The sequence below is a fragment of the Panthera leo genome, chromosome A3 (genome assembly GCF_018350215.1).
Source record: "Panthera leo isolate Ple1 chromosome A3, P.leo_Ple1_pat1.1, whole genome shotgun sequence".
Classification (NCBI taxonomy): Eukaryota; Metazoa; Chordata; class Mammalia; order Carnivora; family Felidae; genus Panthera; species Panthera leo.
Window position 1 is genome coordinate 69,111,496 of NC_056681.1, and position 20,702 is coordinate 69,132,197.

A 20,702-nucleotide genomic window follows, 5' to 3' on the forward strand; every position below is an offset into this window, starting at 1 on the left:
CCCACTGGTATCAACTCTAGTACTCAGACACTTAATTTTCCTTTCCTTTCCTTTCCTTTCCTTTCCTTTCCTTTCCTTTCCTTTCCTTTCCATTCCTTTCCTTTCCTTCCTTCCTCCTTTCTTACATCCTTCCTCCCTTCCTCCCTCCCTTCTTACCCTCCCTTTGCTTTTTAAAATATCTAACTCCTCTTTGTGTTCCTCTTCTATGTAGCCAACATTATAGGAGTTAGAGGTAACTTCAATAGTGTAAAATGCGTAACAAAAACAAAAACAAAAACAAAAACAAAACAACCCACAACACTGGCCTTGTGTTAATTTAGTTTGTATGTTGAAATATGTTAAGAAGTGATTTATTTCCATATAGGCAACTTGCTAGGTCATTAATGGCTGATCACCACTTACATGCAATGAGGAAAAAGGGAGGGAGATAAATTTTAGTTAGCCAGGTTTGGACTAAGACAGATACTAGTAATTGATATAGGAGGAGTAGGGCTGACCAACAAGGGTGTTTAGTAAGCCCAGGGAACCAATATACATTTTGCATTTCCCAGTCAAGTATTGGCTCTCAAATCAAGGGAAAGTTTGAAGATAGCAAATCCAAGAGGGAGAATGTATAGAGACAAATAATGAATCCACAGTGAATAGCCAGGCAAAACCAAGAGGGAGATACAGAAAGAAGGAGGCCTTCACAGAACAGCTGTCATAAATTCATGGCAAGTAAAGGAACTGTGGAAGGTACTAGGTTGGTACAGACACCTAGAAAGTCAATCCATTATGTATGGAGGGACTCTTAAACCCACATTTGATCAGATTTGGAAGAAAAAGAGAACACCCATTCTTATAGACTAAAACCCTCTGACCATAAAACAAACAACAGTGGTTTGAGTAAATTCAGTAACATTGCCCCTTACGATTTGAGAGTGATCATTGTAGAAACTTTTCTGAGGGTAAGTGTGTAATTGGTAATGGATCAATAAGTAATTTCTTTCAGGAGCAAAAGCTCTTGTTTTCTTATTTATTTATTTTTTTGAAGTTGCAAGGCTCTTAAATCAGAGTGGAGCAAATACATTTAGAAAGTTGAGATTACTCTAAACAGCAACATTCCTTACTGCACTAGTTAAGTTTATCTTAACTAATCATTTATTTATGATGCCATAAAAATCCAGATGCTTTCAATTTTGATTGTTAGATATTTGCTGAAAGGCAGTTGAAATTACTTTCCCAGGGTTCCGATTTGACAACTGCATTTTGAATTGAAAATTTATGGCAGTTCAATAATGGTTGTGCTGAGGTGTGTGTGTGTGTGTGTGTGTGTGTGTGTGTGTGTGTGTTGTGTGTTTTCTCTTTTCTTCTTTCTAAGATTAACAATGAATTTAGTTCTTGTGGTCAGTGTAAACCCCTACTGAGCTTATTTGAAATCATAGAAGTCTAATGGAAAACTAATTAGAAATTATGGAACTAATGGAAAACTAATGGAAAATTTATTAAGAAAATAAATGAATAAAACTGAAAATTAAGACCCTGCAAAAGTCTGTGATAATGTATTTTCCTCCTATATGTGTTTGGTGGTTTTCCTAATTGTTTTAGGATGAGTGCCTGAAAGCCAGTGTCCAAGAGGAAAGAATCTGTTGACCTAATCAAATTGTCCTCTGAGGCATGGGTGCTAGTAAAAGGAGAACCTATAGGGATAGACAAAAGCAAAACAAAACAAATTTACACAATCACATGAGACAGAAAAGATAAACTATGCCTCACAGATACAAAGGGAAATGGAAAGACTTATATATGTTTGGAACCTTCCAGAAGGTACAGATTTTCAACTAAGAACTATGATGATAATAACCCTTTAGAGTTTAATAGTTGACCCTTTCTTATGGTTGTTACTTTTGTATATCAGTAAAATATTGATATCTCTTAGCAATAAGAGATTACCTGTACTTTGCAAATATTTTAATAAAACAAGAAGATAAAGAATTACAACTATACAAATTAGTAACTCTGAATGCAGAAATATATGGCAGAGTCTTCAAGCTATAAATCAGTTAAGGCAAAAGTTTAAAAAAATAGCTTTCTATTCATGACCTATTATTTTCCATCTATGATATACTGACTAAATTCTTCCAGTAGGCTTAGAAATTGGAGCAAAAGGAATGGTCAAGGGTTCCAGGATATTAATGGTAAGAGCTTACTGTACTTTCTTGATATTTATGTATCAAAATGAATATAAGAAGGCACAGAAACAATCTATTCACTGTAATTCCCTGTAATTCTAGAGTGAGGAAAGAACTAAGGACACCAGATTCAGATCTTTTGATGTTACCAGTATTACAACCTCCTGCTTCCAGTCAGATGTAACAGTATCAACTAGGCAATAACTTAGTTTATTAATTTGGCAAATCTGCTTAAAGTCAATAAGAACATACCAAAATAAATCTTTGTGAACAGAGAACTGAGAAGAATTCACACTTAACAACCAAAAAAATACATTTTCTATTGTAAAGAACATTTTTAGCAACAATAGTAGGAATAAGGTCTTATTACTTCTAGATTGTATTTATATTTTCTGTACCAAAGTACTGGTTGCTGGGGAAGAGAAACTTCCAAAAGAAAAAGTATAAGTTATTAAAAAAAAAAAAAAAACTAACAGTAAAGACAAAAGTTAAATCTTATTTTTAAAGTACTTACTATATGAAGCTCTAGGTAGTCACCCAGGCCAGAAGAACTGTCCACTCGCACCAATACAGCTTCTTTTTGAACAGTGCTAAACCCTATGGCCAGTCTGTCTGCTCGTGTACTTGGCCGGTCATTAGGAGGCCACTTATACGTGATTTGTCCACCACCTTTGCTAAAGATATATGTTGTCCCAGCTGGAAAACAAAAACCAAAACCAATTAGTCCAAATATATCAGGTGTACAATTTTCCTATGTTTGTTACATTGACATATCCGTAAAGGATTAAATTTATACCAAGGCAAAAATTAAAAAAAAAATGAAACTATAGCATAAAAAGTAAGCAAATCACAGATTTCAATCAAACAGGCTCAAGAGAGTGAATAGAAGATTTTTAAAAGAAATATCAAGGCAGCTCAGTTTTTAATACACTCATTAAACCTACCAGCAGGTGTTCCAGAACAAATGGGAGATTACTACTTTTTCCACTGAGTTGGACAAGCATGGAATCTAATGGGGTTTTATTTCTCCCTGCCAGTTTTTCAGAAATGGTTTAGTAGGAAACACTGACTTTGGCCGCTTCCAAAAGGAGCAGAAACATGTATCAACTCGTTTTTGTTTTTGAAACAAGAGTTGCATGTGCATGTGACAGGGTCATACAGCACAGTGAAGCAAATCACAACAAATATACTACGAATCAACTCTTATGGGGAAAGGGTCTATTCACATATGACAGATAACTAATGGGTAAACAGTCATAAGCCCCAGGAGTCATGTCAGAAAAATACAGATAATAGAGCTCATCAATAGAAGTGAGATCTTATTTAACAAGCAATATCTAGTAGCTGTCAAACTATCCAGCATCATAAACAGACTCATTTTTTTTCTTCAAAAGTGAATGCTTGTCTTACAGTAGTAAGAATATTATAGCCTCATTTGGTGAGTGTTCAATTTTTACTTTATGGTGCTGATGTCATTAAATTATCCATCTTACTTTAAAAGATTTTCATTTCAAACAAGTTTACACTAAGCATCCAATGCACTGAAGTCCTATCTCATTATATCACAATGAAATCTATCTCACTGAATGCAATAAAATGAAATCTTTAAGTCAGAACATTTGGAGGAGACATGCAAAGAGACATGCAAAGATACAGATATAGATACATATAGATATAGATATAGATATGAACACATATCTATACACACAAGAAAAGACTTTACTAAAAGTAAAGTTTATCCATACTAAAAAGGACAATAGAAATATTTGCATAGTTATCCCAGGAAGAGCCATTGGGGTAAAATAAATTTAGAGGCTTACAGTAATAAAGGATACCAATACATGTTTATTGTGTTCCCACTATGTGTCAAACGTGGTAAAGAAAATGGTAAGAGTGAATATTAAAATTAAGCCAAGGGTGCCTCAGTGCCTCAGTCGGTTAAGTGTCTGACTCTTGATTTCAGCTCATGTCATGGTCTTGTGGTTTGTGGGATTAAGCCCCGTGTTGAGCTTTGTGCTGATGACACAGGATCCTTGGGTCCTCTCTCTCCCTCTCTCTCTGTCCCTCCCTTGCTTGTGTATGTGCTCAGCTCAAAATAAATAAACATTTAAAAAATTTAGGCCACAAAATATCTTGTGTTTATAGAAAAAAAGCTCCTACCAAGAGTGAGGCTTGTATGTAAAAGGTGTTGGTACAGCAGTATGTATTCTGTCTGAAACATTTCCAAAGTCCTCTGCAATATGCCTCCTGCTTGACTGGTTAAAAGGGTATGTAGGGATACCTGGGTGGCTTAGTTGGTTAAGGGTCTGACTCTTGATTTCAACTCAGGTCATGATCTCACGGTTCCTGAGTTTGAGCCCACGTTGGGCTCTTTACCGACAGTGTGGAACATGCTTGGAATTATCTCCCTCCCCCTGTCTCTTTGTTGCTCCGGTGATTGTGCTCTCTTTCTCAAAACAAATCAATAAAAAAAAAAGAAGGCCTCGGTATGTAGACATGACACAAGAAACATGTCAGAATAATACTGAATGTAAAAGTGATAAAATAGAATCTTGTTAGAATGCAATGGTAGAGAAGCTGTGTATTCTCTATTAATTTTTTTGGATATTAATGCATGAAAGTAGTTTATCTCTCGCATGTGGAAACAGGTAAGTTATACTTCAAAGGAACCAGGCAGTGTGCAAGTAAAGAACATTCAGAATATACAGATTTGTGTATCAGAAATGTTGGAGCCTCCAGGACCATTTATGTTCTATATCATCAGAAGCTTGTTACTCAAGATATTAATAAGCAAGAATCATTTGATAAATATTCTTCAGCGTGGTAATTTTTGTAGATGATTAACGAACTATTGAATGGTTCAACAATGCCCACATTGATAAAAATGGGACAAGAACACATAAAAGTGAAGGTTTCTTTAACAGGAGAATGTCGTGGTGACCTCTGAGTACAGGTACTCAATTTTATTTTCCTCCTTTTAATTAATTTTGTTCTCTAGTGACTATGCAGTTTCTATGAATTAAAACAAATATTCAAAACTAGAGATGCTGCATAACAATGTAAATCATATCTAAAAATTCAGGTGTCTTCCAGAATCACCAGAGGAAGGTGATGGTGGAAAGCAAAATATCTTGTATTACATAGCAATTTTTAATATTAAAAATATCACTTTCACAACAATTTTTCATGTCTTCTGTACTTCTGTATGGAAAGTAGGGTAAGGGCGTCTGGGTGGTTCAATCAGTTGAGCATCCGACTTGATTTTGGCTCAGGTCATGATCTCATGGTTCATGGGTTCAAGCCTTGATCAGTCTCTGCACTGACAGCAAGGAGCCTGCATGGGATTCTCTCTCTCTCTTTCTCTCTCTCTCTCAGAAATAAATAAATAAACTTTTGTAAAAAGCGGGGGGGAAGAAAGTAGGGTAAGCAGTTAGCCCCATGTTACATCTGAGGAAACTTAGTCATAAGGATTGATTTGTTATCTCAAGTTGCAACCTTAGTTAAGTGACAGAGCCGGTAGGAAACCTAGTACCCAGACTCCTACTCTTGCATTTTTTTTATGACAGAAATGTTTCTGTTATCATAACAAGACAGTCGAGAAAAAGTTAATTGGATGTGTCAGTCTGAATTTATCAAGGCCGACTGTTATCATATTCTAATGTCTCATATCCATAAAGTGACATTTGCACCTCATGATCATATACTGTCCTTTCACCTCACAAGGCTTTCAAAAAAAGAAAAATAACATGTAAATGTGAAGTGACAGAACATTTAATATATGTAGATTAACATTTAGTTTAGAGTATACTTCCCAAACTTATGGAACTATGAAAGTGTCCAGTTGCTCAGTTACAGAATGCAAGGATAATAAAGGTTTGTATTTTCAGGAAGATAAATGTCACAATGCAAATATCATTACTCAAGATTTGATTTCATCTCATATTTCAGTGAGTGCTAAGACCTAGCAACTAGCATTCTATGAACCACTCTCCAATGATTTCTGGCTCTTTCATTTCACCAAAACAAAGTAAAACCAATTGTACTACCTTGTGCCAAACAATGCAATTATTTCCAGCATCTTTTGTCTCCAGATGTATCTGGAAAGCAATCTCTCTTCCCTCTTCTGTATGCATGATAGTGCAAATGTCTTGTATTCATCAGCATAATCAGAATCAAGAGAGGATAAGAGAGGATAAGATGTCCACTCCCCACCCACAGCTCCCTTCTACCTACCTGTATAAGCATCTTGGTTTTCTTTAAAAAAAAAAAAAATCACTTCCTATAAAACTCTACAAAATCTCCTATGTTCTTAAATCCCCCTTTCAGAAAGATAGAAAATTACCTTATACTCTATTCTGGTAATCTTAAAAATGTAAGAATACTCCTACAATAAAATATAGTGGGTCATGCGACTAAAGTTTCAAAATCTACTTCATTTAGCATGCATCTTCTGGAACCAGGGACATAATGTCCTTACTATAGCAGATAACAAAAAAATAAAGAATGTAAGCTCTGAACAGACCTGGGTTCAAATCCCAGCTGAATCATTTACTAGCTACACTGACCGTGACTAGCTTTTTATTCTAAATCTTGGATATTCTGTCTGTAAACAATGAGGATACTAAAACTATACACCCCATAGAGCTTCTGTCAAAATTCGATGGGTATCACACAGTCACGCCTTAGTCCAATTCCTGGCATATGGTAAGTGCCCAGTAAGTTTTACAGAGAACAGATGTGTGTGTGTGTGTGTGTGTGTGTGTGTGTGTGTGTGTGTGTGTGTTAAAACTATAAAATAATGGAAAACATACAAAAAATAACAAACACTGCAACATTGTTGTTTTATTTTAATATAAGATGTCTTAGGAAAGTTTGATTCATTTCAAAGTTGTGTGAAAGCCAAATGCCTTTGAAGAAATGACTTTCCTCCCTCCCAGTTTTTATTAATCTTTTCAGTATTTCATTCCTGGGATTAGCACTTTTTTCACATAAACCCATTATATTATTATTTACATTCACTAGTAGTTGACAATGAGAAGGATATTAAATTGCATCACATGGGAGCTTTCATGAGAAAAAGAATATTAGTTCATCATCATAAAACATCTAGCATGCTAAGATTTATAGCAAGATGCAAAAAAAATTCACTTTGTTAAATAAAGGAGTAAGTCTACATAAAATGACTGCAATCTAGCTTTATTATTTTAATTTTATTTTTATAGAAACATGGTTTATTATATTATATAAGTGAATTCAATGTGCAAGAACTGTACATCTTAATCACAGTTCCAGGTCTTAAGAACACAGTAATGTGTTCACCTCTATTATTTATGCATGTTTCTGTATGACAATCACTGACATATCAGTGCCATGACTACTAATGGATTTATTGTAAATTAACCTCGACATCCATCACATTACTGAATGTATGGATGACTCAAACTTAAAGTGGTTTTCAGCAACCTCCACATTTAAGTTGTGCAGCAAATCTGTATTACTCCAAATTCATTAACAGAGCTGGCTCAATCAGATGCAAATTTATTTGTGTCAACATACTTTACATGGCAACAAATGTTTGTACAAATTATACATGGGCTCTTATTTCTAATCTCAAAACTGTCCTGTGATGTTATGATAAGAAATATTTTTAGATTTTATTTAACATCTATTTACCCAAAAGGCTCTCCCCCCTCCTTGTTTTATGGCCAACCACTCATTATCTAAATTTGCCCACTTCAGCTTCATTTCCATAAAAGTTAGTATGTCCCCAAATGGATTGAACCTTTCTGAAAAAGAAAACCAACTGGCATGTATAGGTCTGTTTGATTACTGGTTGTTCTGGATCCTTGCTATATGAACAATAACTTCTAAGTAGATTAGCTTCTAACATAAATATATGAATAAAAGGTTCCTTTCTGAAAGCCTGTAATTCTTCAAATGTCACTGTGTAGCCAACATGCAACATTCAGGCCATTATAATTCTATTAGATATAACAGAGATATAGCACTTTTTTTCCCCTTTAAAGTTTTCCAGGTAGTCACATGGAATTAAAATAAAACAAATAAAAGTAAGAGGAGCTTTTATTCCTCCAGTAAACTTATTGGAATAAAGAGGCTAACTTAAATTTAAAATTTCTGAACAATTTCTACCTATGTAAAGGCATTCTTTTGAGTAAAGTTCATAGAAAGCAAAAAACAATGAAAAAAATTGTATAAAAAGTTTTTGTATAAAAATTATTTGTGACCATGATAAAATTTATAAACTGGTGAAACTTAAAAAAAATAATAAATGTTAACAATCTGACAGGTACATAAAGTAACAATTCGTTGCAGTTCATTTTCTTCCTAAGTTCCTGTAAATTCTTTGTAAGATCACAAGGAATTATATCATGAAATTGAGCACTATTGTTTCCTAATTTCTGAAATTTCATATAGGAGGATTAACAACTCAAGACAGGTGGCCATTATATTAGGAAAGATGAATGGAATCAGAACAATAACAGTTCCTACCTATAAGATGTAATCAACTCTACATCAAAAAGTAGTAACAATTACCAACTTTGAGAAGAGACAGCAGCCCTCAATGCTGCTATTCATCTAAAGGGGAACAAACACTAGGAAAAGACAATGAAAATAAAGACTATATATCTTAATTTGAGCCTTCTTATGGAAGACACAGACTTGGTAGAATTGACAACTGGCTAAAAAAGAAAGAAAATGACATAGGATTTTTACTTATATGTCTTTGAGAAAAAGAGCAGGATAAGTTCTCAATAAAGGAAACAGGGCAAGAAACATGGCCTGTCACTAAAATGGTTTTGATACTGACACTATAGTCTGAATCAGACCAAAGCAAAGAAAGTCAAGAAGAGTTTAGGTAATTCCCAAACAATGCAAGTCTTTTCAAAGTAGCTAATAACTACACTCAGGATAGAACAAACAACAGGAGGTTTCTCATATATGGCAAGTCATGTGTTCCAGCAGAATCCTAGACCCTGAGGAATTAAAGAAATTTATTCAATTTTAAAAGAAAACAATTTGTTGACTCTTTCTTAAATTTAATGCAAACTGAGAAAAAGGGGGAAAGTCAACGTTGTGAGCACCTTGTTTTTGTGCAATGAGATTTCCGAAAGTGACAGTGGACGGGGTCACTGCCCACATGCTAGCTATTAAATACCCATCATGAACTCTGTGCAGGTTCTTTCACAACGTTCTTGAACCCCATACAAGTCAGTATGCCGTTAGACTCTCAGGGTCTCCAAAGAATCACTAGGCATTGACAATTAATATCTCCCAAACTTTTCCTGGGATCAAAGGAGACTGAACCAGTCAGATTCCACAGTAAACTTAGGGGATGTGCAAGCAGAGGACTTCTCCTCACTAAACTGGCCTATATGACATTTGGTTCTGGGCCAGCCAAGATACCATTTTAAAATAAAAAGTGGTGTGTGCTTATTCAATAAGAAACTTCAATCAAAATAAAACCATCAAGAAAATGGAATAGCAAAAAGCTATCATGATTCCTATAAGGTCAGAATTATTATTCTCAAAGATAATTTCAACAGTAATTATGCACTTCACTAAGTAAGGAAGTTTCCCTTCACCTACTGGCCCAAAACTTTTCTCTTAATAAAAATCTTTTTCTAACAGGGGTGCCCATGTGGCTCAGTCCGTTAAGCTTCCACCTCTTGATTTCGGCTCAGGTCACAATCTTACAGTTTGTGGGACTGAGCCCCACATCAGGCTCTGTGCTGCTTGGGATTCTCTCTCTAACCCTGCCCCACTCATGTGTGTGTGCATGCGCAGTCTCTTGCAAAATTAATAAATTAACATTTAAAAATCTTTTTGTAATAAATATTCCATATTTTTCTATGGTCTATATTTTCTTTAATAAAAAATCTATATTCTGCAATCTTGGGAGAACAATATATTTAAAAGTGAATCATGTATATTTCCCATTTTAATATGTGACATTTCCATATTTTGACATTTATGTAAAGAGTATACTGCATGAAAAAAAATATTCATTCTTTTGAAAACAAGTGTGTTCCTCTTTAATAACTTAGGTAATTCTTTATAATATAAGTGGATTCATGGTTGACCTACCTTGTCCATATCTTAGACATTTATTCAGGAATACCACAAATAATGCACAGACTATGCATTGTACAATTAAAAAAAAGGCAGCATTCATATAAGGGATATGAATGGTGTTCACCAGTCTTGAATTAATCACAGATGCCAACCGCAGTCATTTGGATAAGTCATTCTCTTTTTCTGTCTTATAAGGAAATTAATTGAAGTAGGAAACATTCTTAAGCTGACCTATCTGTTGGTCATCTGATAATTGCCAATTATGTGAATGGAGTTAAGAATACAAAACTTAAAACACACAGCCCTTTTTTCCCAAAGAGGTAGGACCTGTGCATTAACAGTAAACATCAGGGCAGGTTGGGGCACCTGGGTGGCTCAGTCAGTTAAACATCTGACTTCAGCTCAGGTCATGATCTCACGGTTTGTGAATCCAAGCCCCACATCAGGCTCTGTGCCAACAGTGTGGAGCCTGCTTCAGATCCTCTGTCTGCCCCTCTCACCCTCTCTCAAAAATAAATACACATTTAAAAATAAATATCAAGGCAGGAAATTTATGCCTTGTCATAAACTATGAAACGTCAGATAAATGATATTTAGTCATGTCACCATCTATTCTGGATTTTTAAAAATCTTGCAAAAGGTGACAACAGTAAAGGTACTGATTAATTGCAACCTTAAAAATGAGCAGAAAAATGAAAAGCAAGAATAATTATATTTATGTTTTATCAGATCAAAGTCACATAAGTAGTGAAATTTGGAGATAATTCTCAAGCCAGAGAATACTATTTTTGAAAATCTATTCAATAAGTAACACTTCACTTAGTGGCTCCTTTGCAATGTACTTTCTTTAAAAAAAAAAAAAAACACTTTATTATTTCCTTCTCTAAACATGTTATTTAGAAAATATACCCTCCAGGAAGAGTTGGGTTCAATAGATTGAGCTTCCCAAGCTTGTTCCGTGATCAAGTTCTAAGTCCTAGAAACTTTTAAAAGGCTATCAGGGTCTAAGTTCTCTTGCTGAAAAGAAAAACAAATAAGTGGTATTCCTTCCACCAATCAGATTAGGAAAAGATTCATAAAGATAGCAAAGTGATCTAAAGTTAAAAATCAAACCGAGCAAAGCAATCTCACAACCAATAACCCTAAGAACATCAAATGCTTATGTCTTCCCTTCTGAAACTAGACTCCCTCCAGCAGTAAGTGAACTTTATTAAAAAGTCTCTTGCAAGTAATTCAGTAATCAATTTGCATTAGAGCTATAGGCAGCAGGGATGGGGAGAAAACAAATCTCACCTTCCGGTATTTCAAGAAAAATCTTATTTTACAGAACATATGATAAGTTGTGTAAGTCCCTAATAAATTCTTAAAATTATTAGCTAGTCAGTAAAAATTGCAATTGACTACTGATGCCCTTAAATTTACTTTTTTTCAAAAGTTAATTGCAAAAATGGCTTTCATCAGGGTTTCAGAGTCAAGAATTTATTAGAATTAAGGTGTCAAAAATTAATAAGTTAAAAAAAAGTGACAGAAGCATAGATTTAATGCTGAAATTCTCTTAGAGATAACTAAGCAAACCTTTTCTTTTCAAATGACAAAATGGAGGCCCAGAGAAATCAAGTGGTTTTTCAACGTCACACAGGCGGTTAGGGTCTGTATCCAACTCTATTCTCAGTTTTTCCACAAGACAATGAAAAGCTAAGATCCAATGACTGCTTCTTGTTTAGAAAAATAACTAAAATTCACAAATCAAGGTCTCACTTCAATCATCTCTAGAGTCTTTTTAATGATGCTTTCCTGGACTGGTTTGGAGAGACACAAAAGTTTCTGTAATGACACTTAGCAGAAATGATTCACTCACTTTCTGACATTTTCAGAGTTTAGCCTGAATCTTTAAAAGGTGTGAGAACTTTGCACAGCTTTATTGTAACCATCCCGCCTCAGAAGCTATCCCTGCCTTCGGCTCTTTCTAAGGATTCCAAATTACTGAACAGAGATGCAGAAAACAAATCTTTATCACTAATGCCATGATCACTTCTATACCAGAAAGGCCTTATAACTTTTGACAGTGACACTGTCTCCTGCCCTTAACGGTGGAATTGAATCCTGAACACAAAAGTGCATGTAGTTATTTTGAACATTGCATTACATATTTAATATAGAAGCCAGCATACAAACAATAAAATTCATAATAATTTTAAGGTAAAACCAGAAATATGCTTTTATTTGTTTCTCATCTTAGCTCCTCTCATTGACCATCTTCCTGCCTGTATGCTATATTTGTCATTCTCCATCTGACGAGGTCCCAGTTAGAACTATTTGCTACTTATTTTGTATGAGAACTAGATAGAATGCTAGTTTCTGAGTCAGAAGTCACTTCAAACTAAGCTCTAACTTTATCGTGCGCAAGTGGAATACACATTCTCTTCTCCAAGTGACTTTTACTTTGGCGGATATATGCTTCTCTGCTGCACTTGGTTTTCTTTTCAGTCTAGCTTCCCACTTTCATTCCAATCAAAGTAGATTTGTTCCCTTTATCATCTACAAAACCTATTTTTAATTTACAAACTATTATATAATATCAGAGCTGACTTTTACTGTAATTTCCATCTTAAAGGTATGCCTACTGAAAACAGGGCCTTGCTTTACTTCTTGGTATTCTCATCAGGTTTGTGTGCTTTTATTTGTCAATCATGGACAGGGGCCTAATATATTCCTTGAACTAAGTTAGGACTACTGACATAATAAATAGCATAAAGGTTCTGATTGATGAGTATAAAAAATTCCATGCCTATAGCCATTAGTAAGATGGGATATCTATAGCTGTATAAGAAATCTAAATAGGGGGTTCCGGAAGATGGCAGCGTAGGAGGACGCGGGGCTCACAGCGCGTCCTGCCGATCACTTAGATTCCACCTACACCTGCCTAAAGAACCCAGAAAACCGCCTGAGGATTAGCAGAACGGAGTCTCCGGAGCCAAGCGCAGACTAGAGGCCCACAGAAGAGGGTAGGAAGGGCGGCGAGGCGGTGCGCGCTCCACGGACTGGCGGGAGGGAGCCAGGGCGGAGGGGCGGCTCGCCGGCCAAGCAGAGCCCCCGAGTCTGGCTGGCAAAAGCGGAGGGGCCGGACAGACTGTGTTCCGACAGCAAGCGACTTAGCATCTGGGAGTTCATAAGTTAACAGCTCTGCTCAGAAAGCGGGAAGGCTGGAGGACAAAGGGAGGGAGAGCTGCTGAGCCCCCAGACGGCAGAGCTCAGCTTGGCGGGGAACAAAGGCGCCAGCGCCATCTCCCCTGCCCATCCCCCAGCCAAAATCCCAAAGGGAACCAGTTCCTGCCAGAGAACTTGCTCGCTCCGCGCAAACACTCAACTCTGTGCTTCTGCGGAGCCAAACCTCCGGCAGCGGATCTGACTCCCTCCCGCTGCCACAGGGCTCCTCCTGAAGTGGATCACCTAAGGAGAAGCGAGCTAAGCCTGCCCCTCCAGCCCCCGTGCACCTTGCCTACCCACCCCAGCTAAGACACCAGATCCCCAGCAACACAAGCCTGGCAGTGTGCAAGTTGCCCAGACGGGACACGCCACCCCACAGTGAATCCCGCCCCTAGGAGAGGGGAAGAGAAGGCACACACCAGTCTGACTGTGGCCCCAGCAGTGGGCTGGGGGCAGACATCGGGTCGGACAGCGGCCCCGCCCACTAACTCCAGTTATACACCACAGCACAGGGGAAGTGCACTGCAGGTCCTCACCACGCCAGGGACTCTCCAAAATGACCAAACGGAAGAATTCCCCTCAGAAGAATCTCCAGGAAATAACAACAGCTAATGAACTGATCAAAAAGGATTTAAATAATATAACAGAAAGTGAATTTAGAATAATAGTCATAAAATTAATCGCTGGGCTTGAAAACAGTATACAGGACAGCAGAGAATCTCTTGCCACAAAGATCGAGGGACTAAGGAACAGTCACGAGGAGTTGAAAAACGCTTTAAACGAATTGCAAAACAAAATGGAATCCACGATGGCTCGGCTTGAAGAGGCAGAGGAGAGAATAGGTGAACTAGAAGATAAAGTTATGGAGAAAGAGGAAGCTGAAAGAAAGAGAGATAAAAAAATCCAGGAGTATGAGGGGAAAATTAGAGAACTAAGTGATACACTAAAAAAAAATAATATACGCATAATTGGTATCCCAGAGGAGGAAGAGAGAGGGAAGGGTGCTGAAGGGGTACTTGAACAAATTATAGCTGAGAACTTCCCTGAACTGGGGAAGGAAAAAGGCATTGAAATCCAAGAGGCACAGAGAACTCCCTTCAGACGTAACTTGAATCGATCTTCTGCACGACATATCATAGTGAAACTGGCAAAATACAAGGATAAAGAGAAAATTCTGAAAGCAGCAAGGGATAAACGTGCCCTCACATATAAAGGGAGACCTATAAGACTCGTGACTGATCTCTCCTTTGAAACTTGGCAGGCCAGAAAGGCTTGGCACGATATCTACAGTGTGCTAAACAGAAAAAATATGCAGCCGAGAATCCTTTATCCAGCAAGTCTGTCATTTAGAATAGAAGGAGAGATAAAGGTCTTCCCAAACAAACAAAAACTGAAGGAATTTGTCACCACGAAACCAGCCCTACAAGAGATCCTAAGGGGGATCCTGTGAGACAAAGTACCAGAGACATCACTACAAGCATAAAACATACAGACATCACAATGACTCTAAACCCATATCTTTCTATAATAACACTGAATGTAAATGGATTAAATGCGCCAACTAAAAGACATAGGGTATCAGAATGGATAAAAAAACAAGACCCATCTATTTGCTGTCTACAAGAGACTCATTTTAGATCTGAGGACACCTTTAGATTGAGAGTGAGGGGATGGAGAACTATTTATCATGCTCCTGGAAGCCAAAAGAAAGCTGGAGTAGCCATACTTATATCAGACAAACTAGACTTTAAATTAGGCTGTAACAAGAGATGAAGAAGGGCATTATATAATAATCACAGGGTCTATCCACCAGGAAGAGCTAACTATTATAAATGTCTATGCGCCAAATACCCGAGCCCCCAGATATATAAAACAATTACTCATAAACATAAGCAACCTTATTGATAAGAATGTGGTCATTGCAGGGGACTTTAACACCCCACTTACAGAAATGGATAGATCATCTAGACACACAGTCAATAAAGAAACAAGGGCCCTGAATGATACATTGGATCAGATGGACTTGACAGATATATTTAGAACTCTGCATCCCAAAGCAACAGAATATACTTTCTTCTCGAGTGCACATGGAACATTCTCCAAGATAGATCATATACTGGGTCACAAAACAGCCCTTCATAAGTTTACAAGAATTGAAATTATACCATGCATACTTTCAGACCACAATGCTATGAAGCTTGAAATCAACCACAGGAAAAAGTCTGGAAAACCTCCAAAAGCATGGAGGTTAAAGAACACCCTACTAACGAATGAGTGGGTCAACCAGGCAATTAGAGAAGAAATTAAAATATATATGTAAACAAACGAAAATGAAAATACAACAATCCAAACGCTTTGGGATGCAGCGAAGGCAGTCCTGAGAGGAAAATACATTGCAATCCAGGCCTATCTCAAGAAACAAGAAAAATCCCAAATACAAAATCTAACAGCACACCTAAAGGAAATAGAAGCAGAACAGCAAAGGCAGCCTAAACCCAGCAGAAGAAGAGAAATCATAAAGATCAGAGCAGAAATAAACAATATAGAATCTAAAAAAACTGTAGAGCAGATCAACGAAACCAAGAGTTGGTTTTTTGAAAAAATAAACAAAATTGACAAACCTCTAGCCAGGCTTCTCAAAAAGAAAAGGGAGATGACCCAAATAGATAAAATCATGAATGAAAATGGAATGATTACAACCAATCCCTCAGAGATACAAACAATTATCAGGGAATACTATGAAAAATTATATGCCAGCAAATTGGACAACCTGGAAGAAATGGACAAATTTCTAAATACCCACACTCTTCCAAAACTCAATCAGGAGGAAATAGAAAGCTTGAACAGACCCATAACCAGCGAAGAAATTGAATCGGTTATCAAAAATCTCCCAACAAATAAGAGTCCAGGACCAGATGGCTTCCCAGGGGAGTTCTACCAGACATTTAAAGCAGAGATAATACCTATCCTTCTCAAGCTATTCCAAGAAATAGAAAGGGAAGGAAAACTTCCAGACTCATTCTATGAAGCCAGTATTACTTTGATTCCTAAACCAGACAGAGACCCAGTAAAAAAAGAGAACTACAGGCCAATATCCCTGATGAATATGGATGCAAAAATTCTTAATAAGATACTAGCAAATCGAATTCAACAGCATATAAAAAGAATTATTCACCATGATCAAGTGGGATTCATTCCTGGGATGCAGGGCTGGTTCAACATTCGCAAATCGATCAACGTGATACATCATATTAACAAAAAAAAAGAGAAGAACCATATGATCCTGTCAATCGATGCAGAAAAGGCCTTTGACAAAATCCAGCACCCTTTCTTAATAAAAACCCTTGAGAAAGTCGGGATAGAAGGAACATACTTAAAGATCATAAAGGCCATTTATGAAAAGCCCACAGCTAACATCATCCTCAACGGGGAAAAACTGAGAGTTTTTTCCCTGAGATCAGGAACACGACAGGGATGCCCACTGTCACTGCTGCTGTTTAATATAGTGCTGGAAGTTCTAGCATCAGCAATCAGACAACAAAAGGAAATCAAAGGCATCAAAATTGGCAAAGATGAAGTCAAGCTTTCGCTTTTTGCAGATGACATGATATTATACATGGAAAATCCGATAGACTCCACCAAAAGTCTGCTAGAACTGATACATGAATTCAGCAAAGTTGCAGGATACAAAATCAATGTGCAGAAATCAGTTGCATTCTTATACACTAACAATGAAGCAACAGAAAGACAAATGAAGAAACTGATCCCATTCACAATTGCACCAAGAAGCATAAAATACCTAGGAATAAATCTAACCAAAGATGTAAAAGATCTGTATGCTGAAAACTATAGAAAGCTTATGCAGGTAATTGAAGAAGATATAAAGAAATGGAAAGACATTCCCTGCTCATGGATTGGAAGAATAAATATTGTCAAAATGTCAATACTACCCAAAGCTATCTACACATTCAATGCAATCGCAATCAAAATTGCACCAGCATTCTTCTCGAAACTAGAACAAGCAATCCTAAAATTCATATGGAACCACAAAAGGCCCCGAATAGCCAAAGTAATTTTGAAGAAGAAGACCAAAGCAGGAGGCGTCACAATCACAGACTTTAGCCTCTACTACAAAGCTGTCATCATCAAGACAGCATGGCATTGGCATAAAAACAGACACATAGACCAATGGAATAGAATAGAAACCCCAGAACTAGACCCACAAACGTATGGCCAACTCATCTTTGACAAAGCAGGAAAGAACATCCAATGGAAAAAAGACAGTCTCTTTAACAAATGGTGCTGGGAGAACTGGACAGCAACATGCAGAAGGTTGAAACTAGACCACTTTCTCACACCATTCACAAAAATAAACTCAAAATGGATAAAGGACCTGAATGTGAGACAGGAAACCATCAAAACCTTAGAGGAGAAAGCAGGAAAAGACCTCTCTGACCTCAGCCGTAGCAATCTCTTACTCGGCACATCCCCAAAGGCAAGGGAATTAAAAGCAAAAGTGAATTACTGGGACCTTATGAAGATAAAAAGCTTCTGCACAGCAAAGGAAACAACCAACAAAACTAAAAGGCAACCAACGGAATGGGAAAAGATATTTGCAAATGACACATCGGACAAAGGGCTAGTATCCAAAATCTATAAAGAGCTCATCAAACTCCACACCCGAAAAACAAATAACCCAGTGAAGAAATGGGCAGAAAACATGAATAGACACTTCTCTAAAGAAGACATCCGGATGGCCAACAGGCACATGAAAAGATGTTCAACGTCGCTCCTTATCAGGGAAATACAAATCAAAACTACACTCAGATACCACCTCACGCCAGTCAGAGTGGCCAAAATGAAGAAATCAGGAGACTATAGATGCTGGAGAGGATGTGGAGAAACAGGAACCCTCTTGCACTGTTGGTGGGAATGCAAATTGGTGCAGCCACTCTGGAAAGCAGTGTGGAGGTTCCTCAGAAAATTAAAAATAGACCTACCCTATGACCCAGCAATAGCACTGCTAGGAATTTATCCAAGGGATACAGGAGTACTGATGCATAGGGGCACCTGTACCCCAATGTTTATAGCGGCACTCTCAACAATAGCCAAATTATGGAAAGAGCCTAAATGTCCATCAACTGATGAATGGATAAAGAAACTGTGGTTTATATACACAATGGAATACTACGTGGCAATGAGAAAAAATGAAATATGGCCTTTTGTAGCAACATGGATGGAACTGGAGAGTGTGATGCTAAGTGAAATAAGCCATACAGAGAAAGACAGATACCATATGGTTTCACTCTTATGTGGATCCTGAGAAACATAACAGAAACCCATGGGGGAGGGGAAGGAAAAAAAAAAAAAAAAAAAAAAAAAAAAAGAGGTTAGAGTGGGAGAGAGCCAAAGCATTAGAGACTGTTAAAAAACTGAGAACAAACTGAGGGTTGATGGGGGGTGGGAGGGAGGGCAGGGTGGGAGGGAGGACAGGGTGGGTGATGGGTATTGAGGAGGGCACCTTTTGGGATGAGCACTGGGTGTTGTATGGAAACCAATTTGACAGTAAATTTCATATATTAAAAAATAAAAAAAAATAATAAAATAAAAAAAATAAAAAAAAAAAAAGAAATCTAAATAATTTTACTAAATACAAAAAATTCAGATGAGGGCATAGATTGCCTAGATTACCCTGATAATGAACACCATTCTCTATTTCATTACATCTGTGTGAGAAACAACTGTAATGAAGAGTCATGAAACACTTAACCAGGTAACGGTGATTATGAGAGAGTTCTAGATCCCACAGTTTGCTTGAAGAACCTAGCCCAAAGTTCTCCATACTTTACAGGAAGGAGCTAGATATAGTCTGCCAGGCTTTAGGCCTTAAAATTTTATTAATCATCAGAAAAACCCAGAAGATGGCACCACAACCAACTGATCAAAATTAACATCACCAGTAACAGGACATACCAAATTCAGGGGAAATATGATGGGCTGAAAAGGGCACAACGTCATTTCTGTACCATTTTGGCATAGCCTCTATCTAATCATAAAAGATCCAAGAAACTGGAATTGAAAGATAGTCTACAGAATAACTGGTAGCATTCTTCAAAAGAGTCAAGGTCAGGAAAAACAGAAATACTAAGGAGCTCTTCCAAATTGGAAGGGACTAAGGTGACATGACAACTAGATATAACGTGAGACCTTGGTTTAGAACTTGGACTGCAGAAGAGGACGTTAGTGGGACAACTGGTAATGTTTGAAGGTGTGTAGGTTAGTACATTGTACCAATGTTAATTTCCTGGTTTCACTCATTGTGTTATGTAAGATGTTAACTTTGAGAGAGCTAGCTCAAAGGATAAGGAGAATGTTTTTGTGTAACATTTTTCTCAGTCTAAAAGTATTTCAAAATAACTTAAACAAAGAAACGTATTAATTATGAAAAGCAATTAAGAATCTTGAATAAGATTGTAGGCCATGGGAATCTATGCAACAGAAGTAGCTTAAAAAATCCCTAGCTCTTGACTTTATAAAGCTAAATATAAGAAATCTCATTTAAAATGGAGTCTGGAGGGCAGAAGGAGGAGCTCTCATGCCCTAGCACTCTTTGTCAAGTGTAGACCCCAATAGGAAGAAGTTGAGAGAAACACTTTCTCCAGGCCCGGCAACAGCCCAGCTAATGAGAAACTCAGCCAATGAAAAGCTACTACACCTCGGAACTCCCAGTTTACTCCATGGTCTTATAAAAGCACTCCCTACTCCTCTCTTACCTCTATAAAAGAGCATTCCTTTCCTCTCCTTTGTTCACCAGACTTGCCTATGGTCTTGCCATAGTTTGCATGTCCTGATTTGCAATTCTCTGCTCTTCCTAAACAAACACATCTGCTAGTAAAATAACTGGCTGTTTTATTTTTAAGGTTAACAAAATGAAGTTTTGTTTGTTTGTTTGATTTTACTCTTTAATTCTCATGCCCTATTGCACCCTTTCCCCACAACCTCCACCCAAACACACACACACATACACACATACACACACACACACACACACACACACACTTTCCCTTTGGTAACCAACAGTTTGTTCTCTGTAATTAACACAAAATTCAGTCTTCAGTTTGTTTGGCTATGAGAAATGGAGAGTATTTAGAGGTAAGTGGAAGACTTAATTTTTGTTCTACATACAAGAAATTTGTTTAGGGGCACCTAGGTGGCTCAGTCGGTTAAGTG

The 20,702-nt window shown here is 37.2% G+C and overlaps 1 protein-coding gene across 21 annotated transcripts in view; it reads right to left on the minus strand.

Annotated features, from left to right (window-relative positions):
* NRXN1 (neurexin 1) overlaps window positions 1–20,702 on the minus strand; it is a 1,135,337-nt gene that overhangs the window by 307,045 nt on the left and 807,590 nt on the right. For all 21 annotated transcript variants that reach the window (XM_042932252.1, XM_042932251.1, XM_042932247.1 and 18 more), the window contains one exon: window positions 2,686–2,867. In XM_042932252.1, coding sequence (XP_042788186.1) covers window positions 2,686–2,867 — 182 coding nt within the window. The remainder of the gene's footprint in view (window positions 1–2,685; window positions 2,868–20,702) is intronic.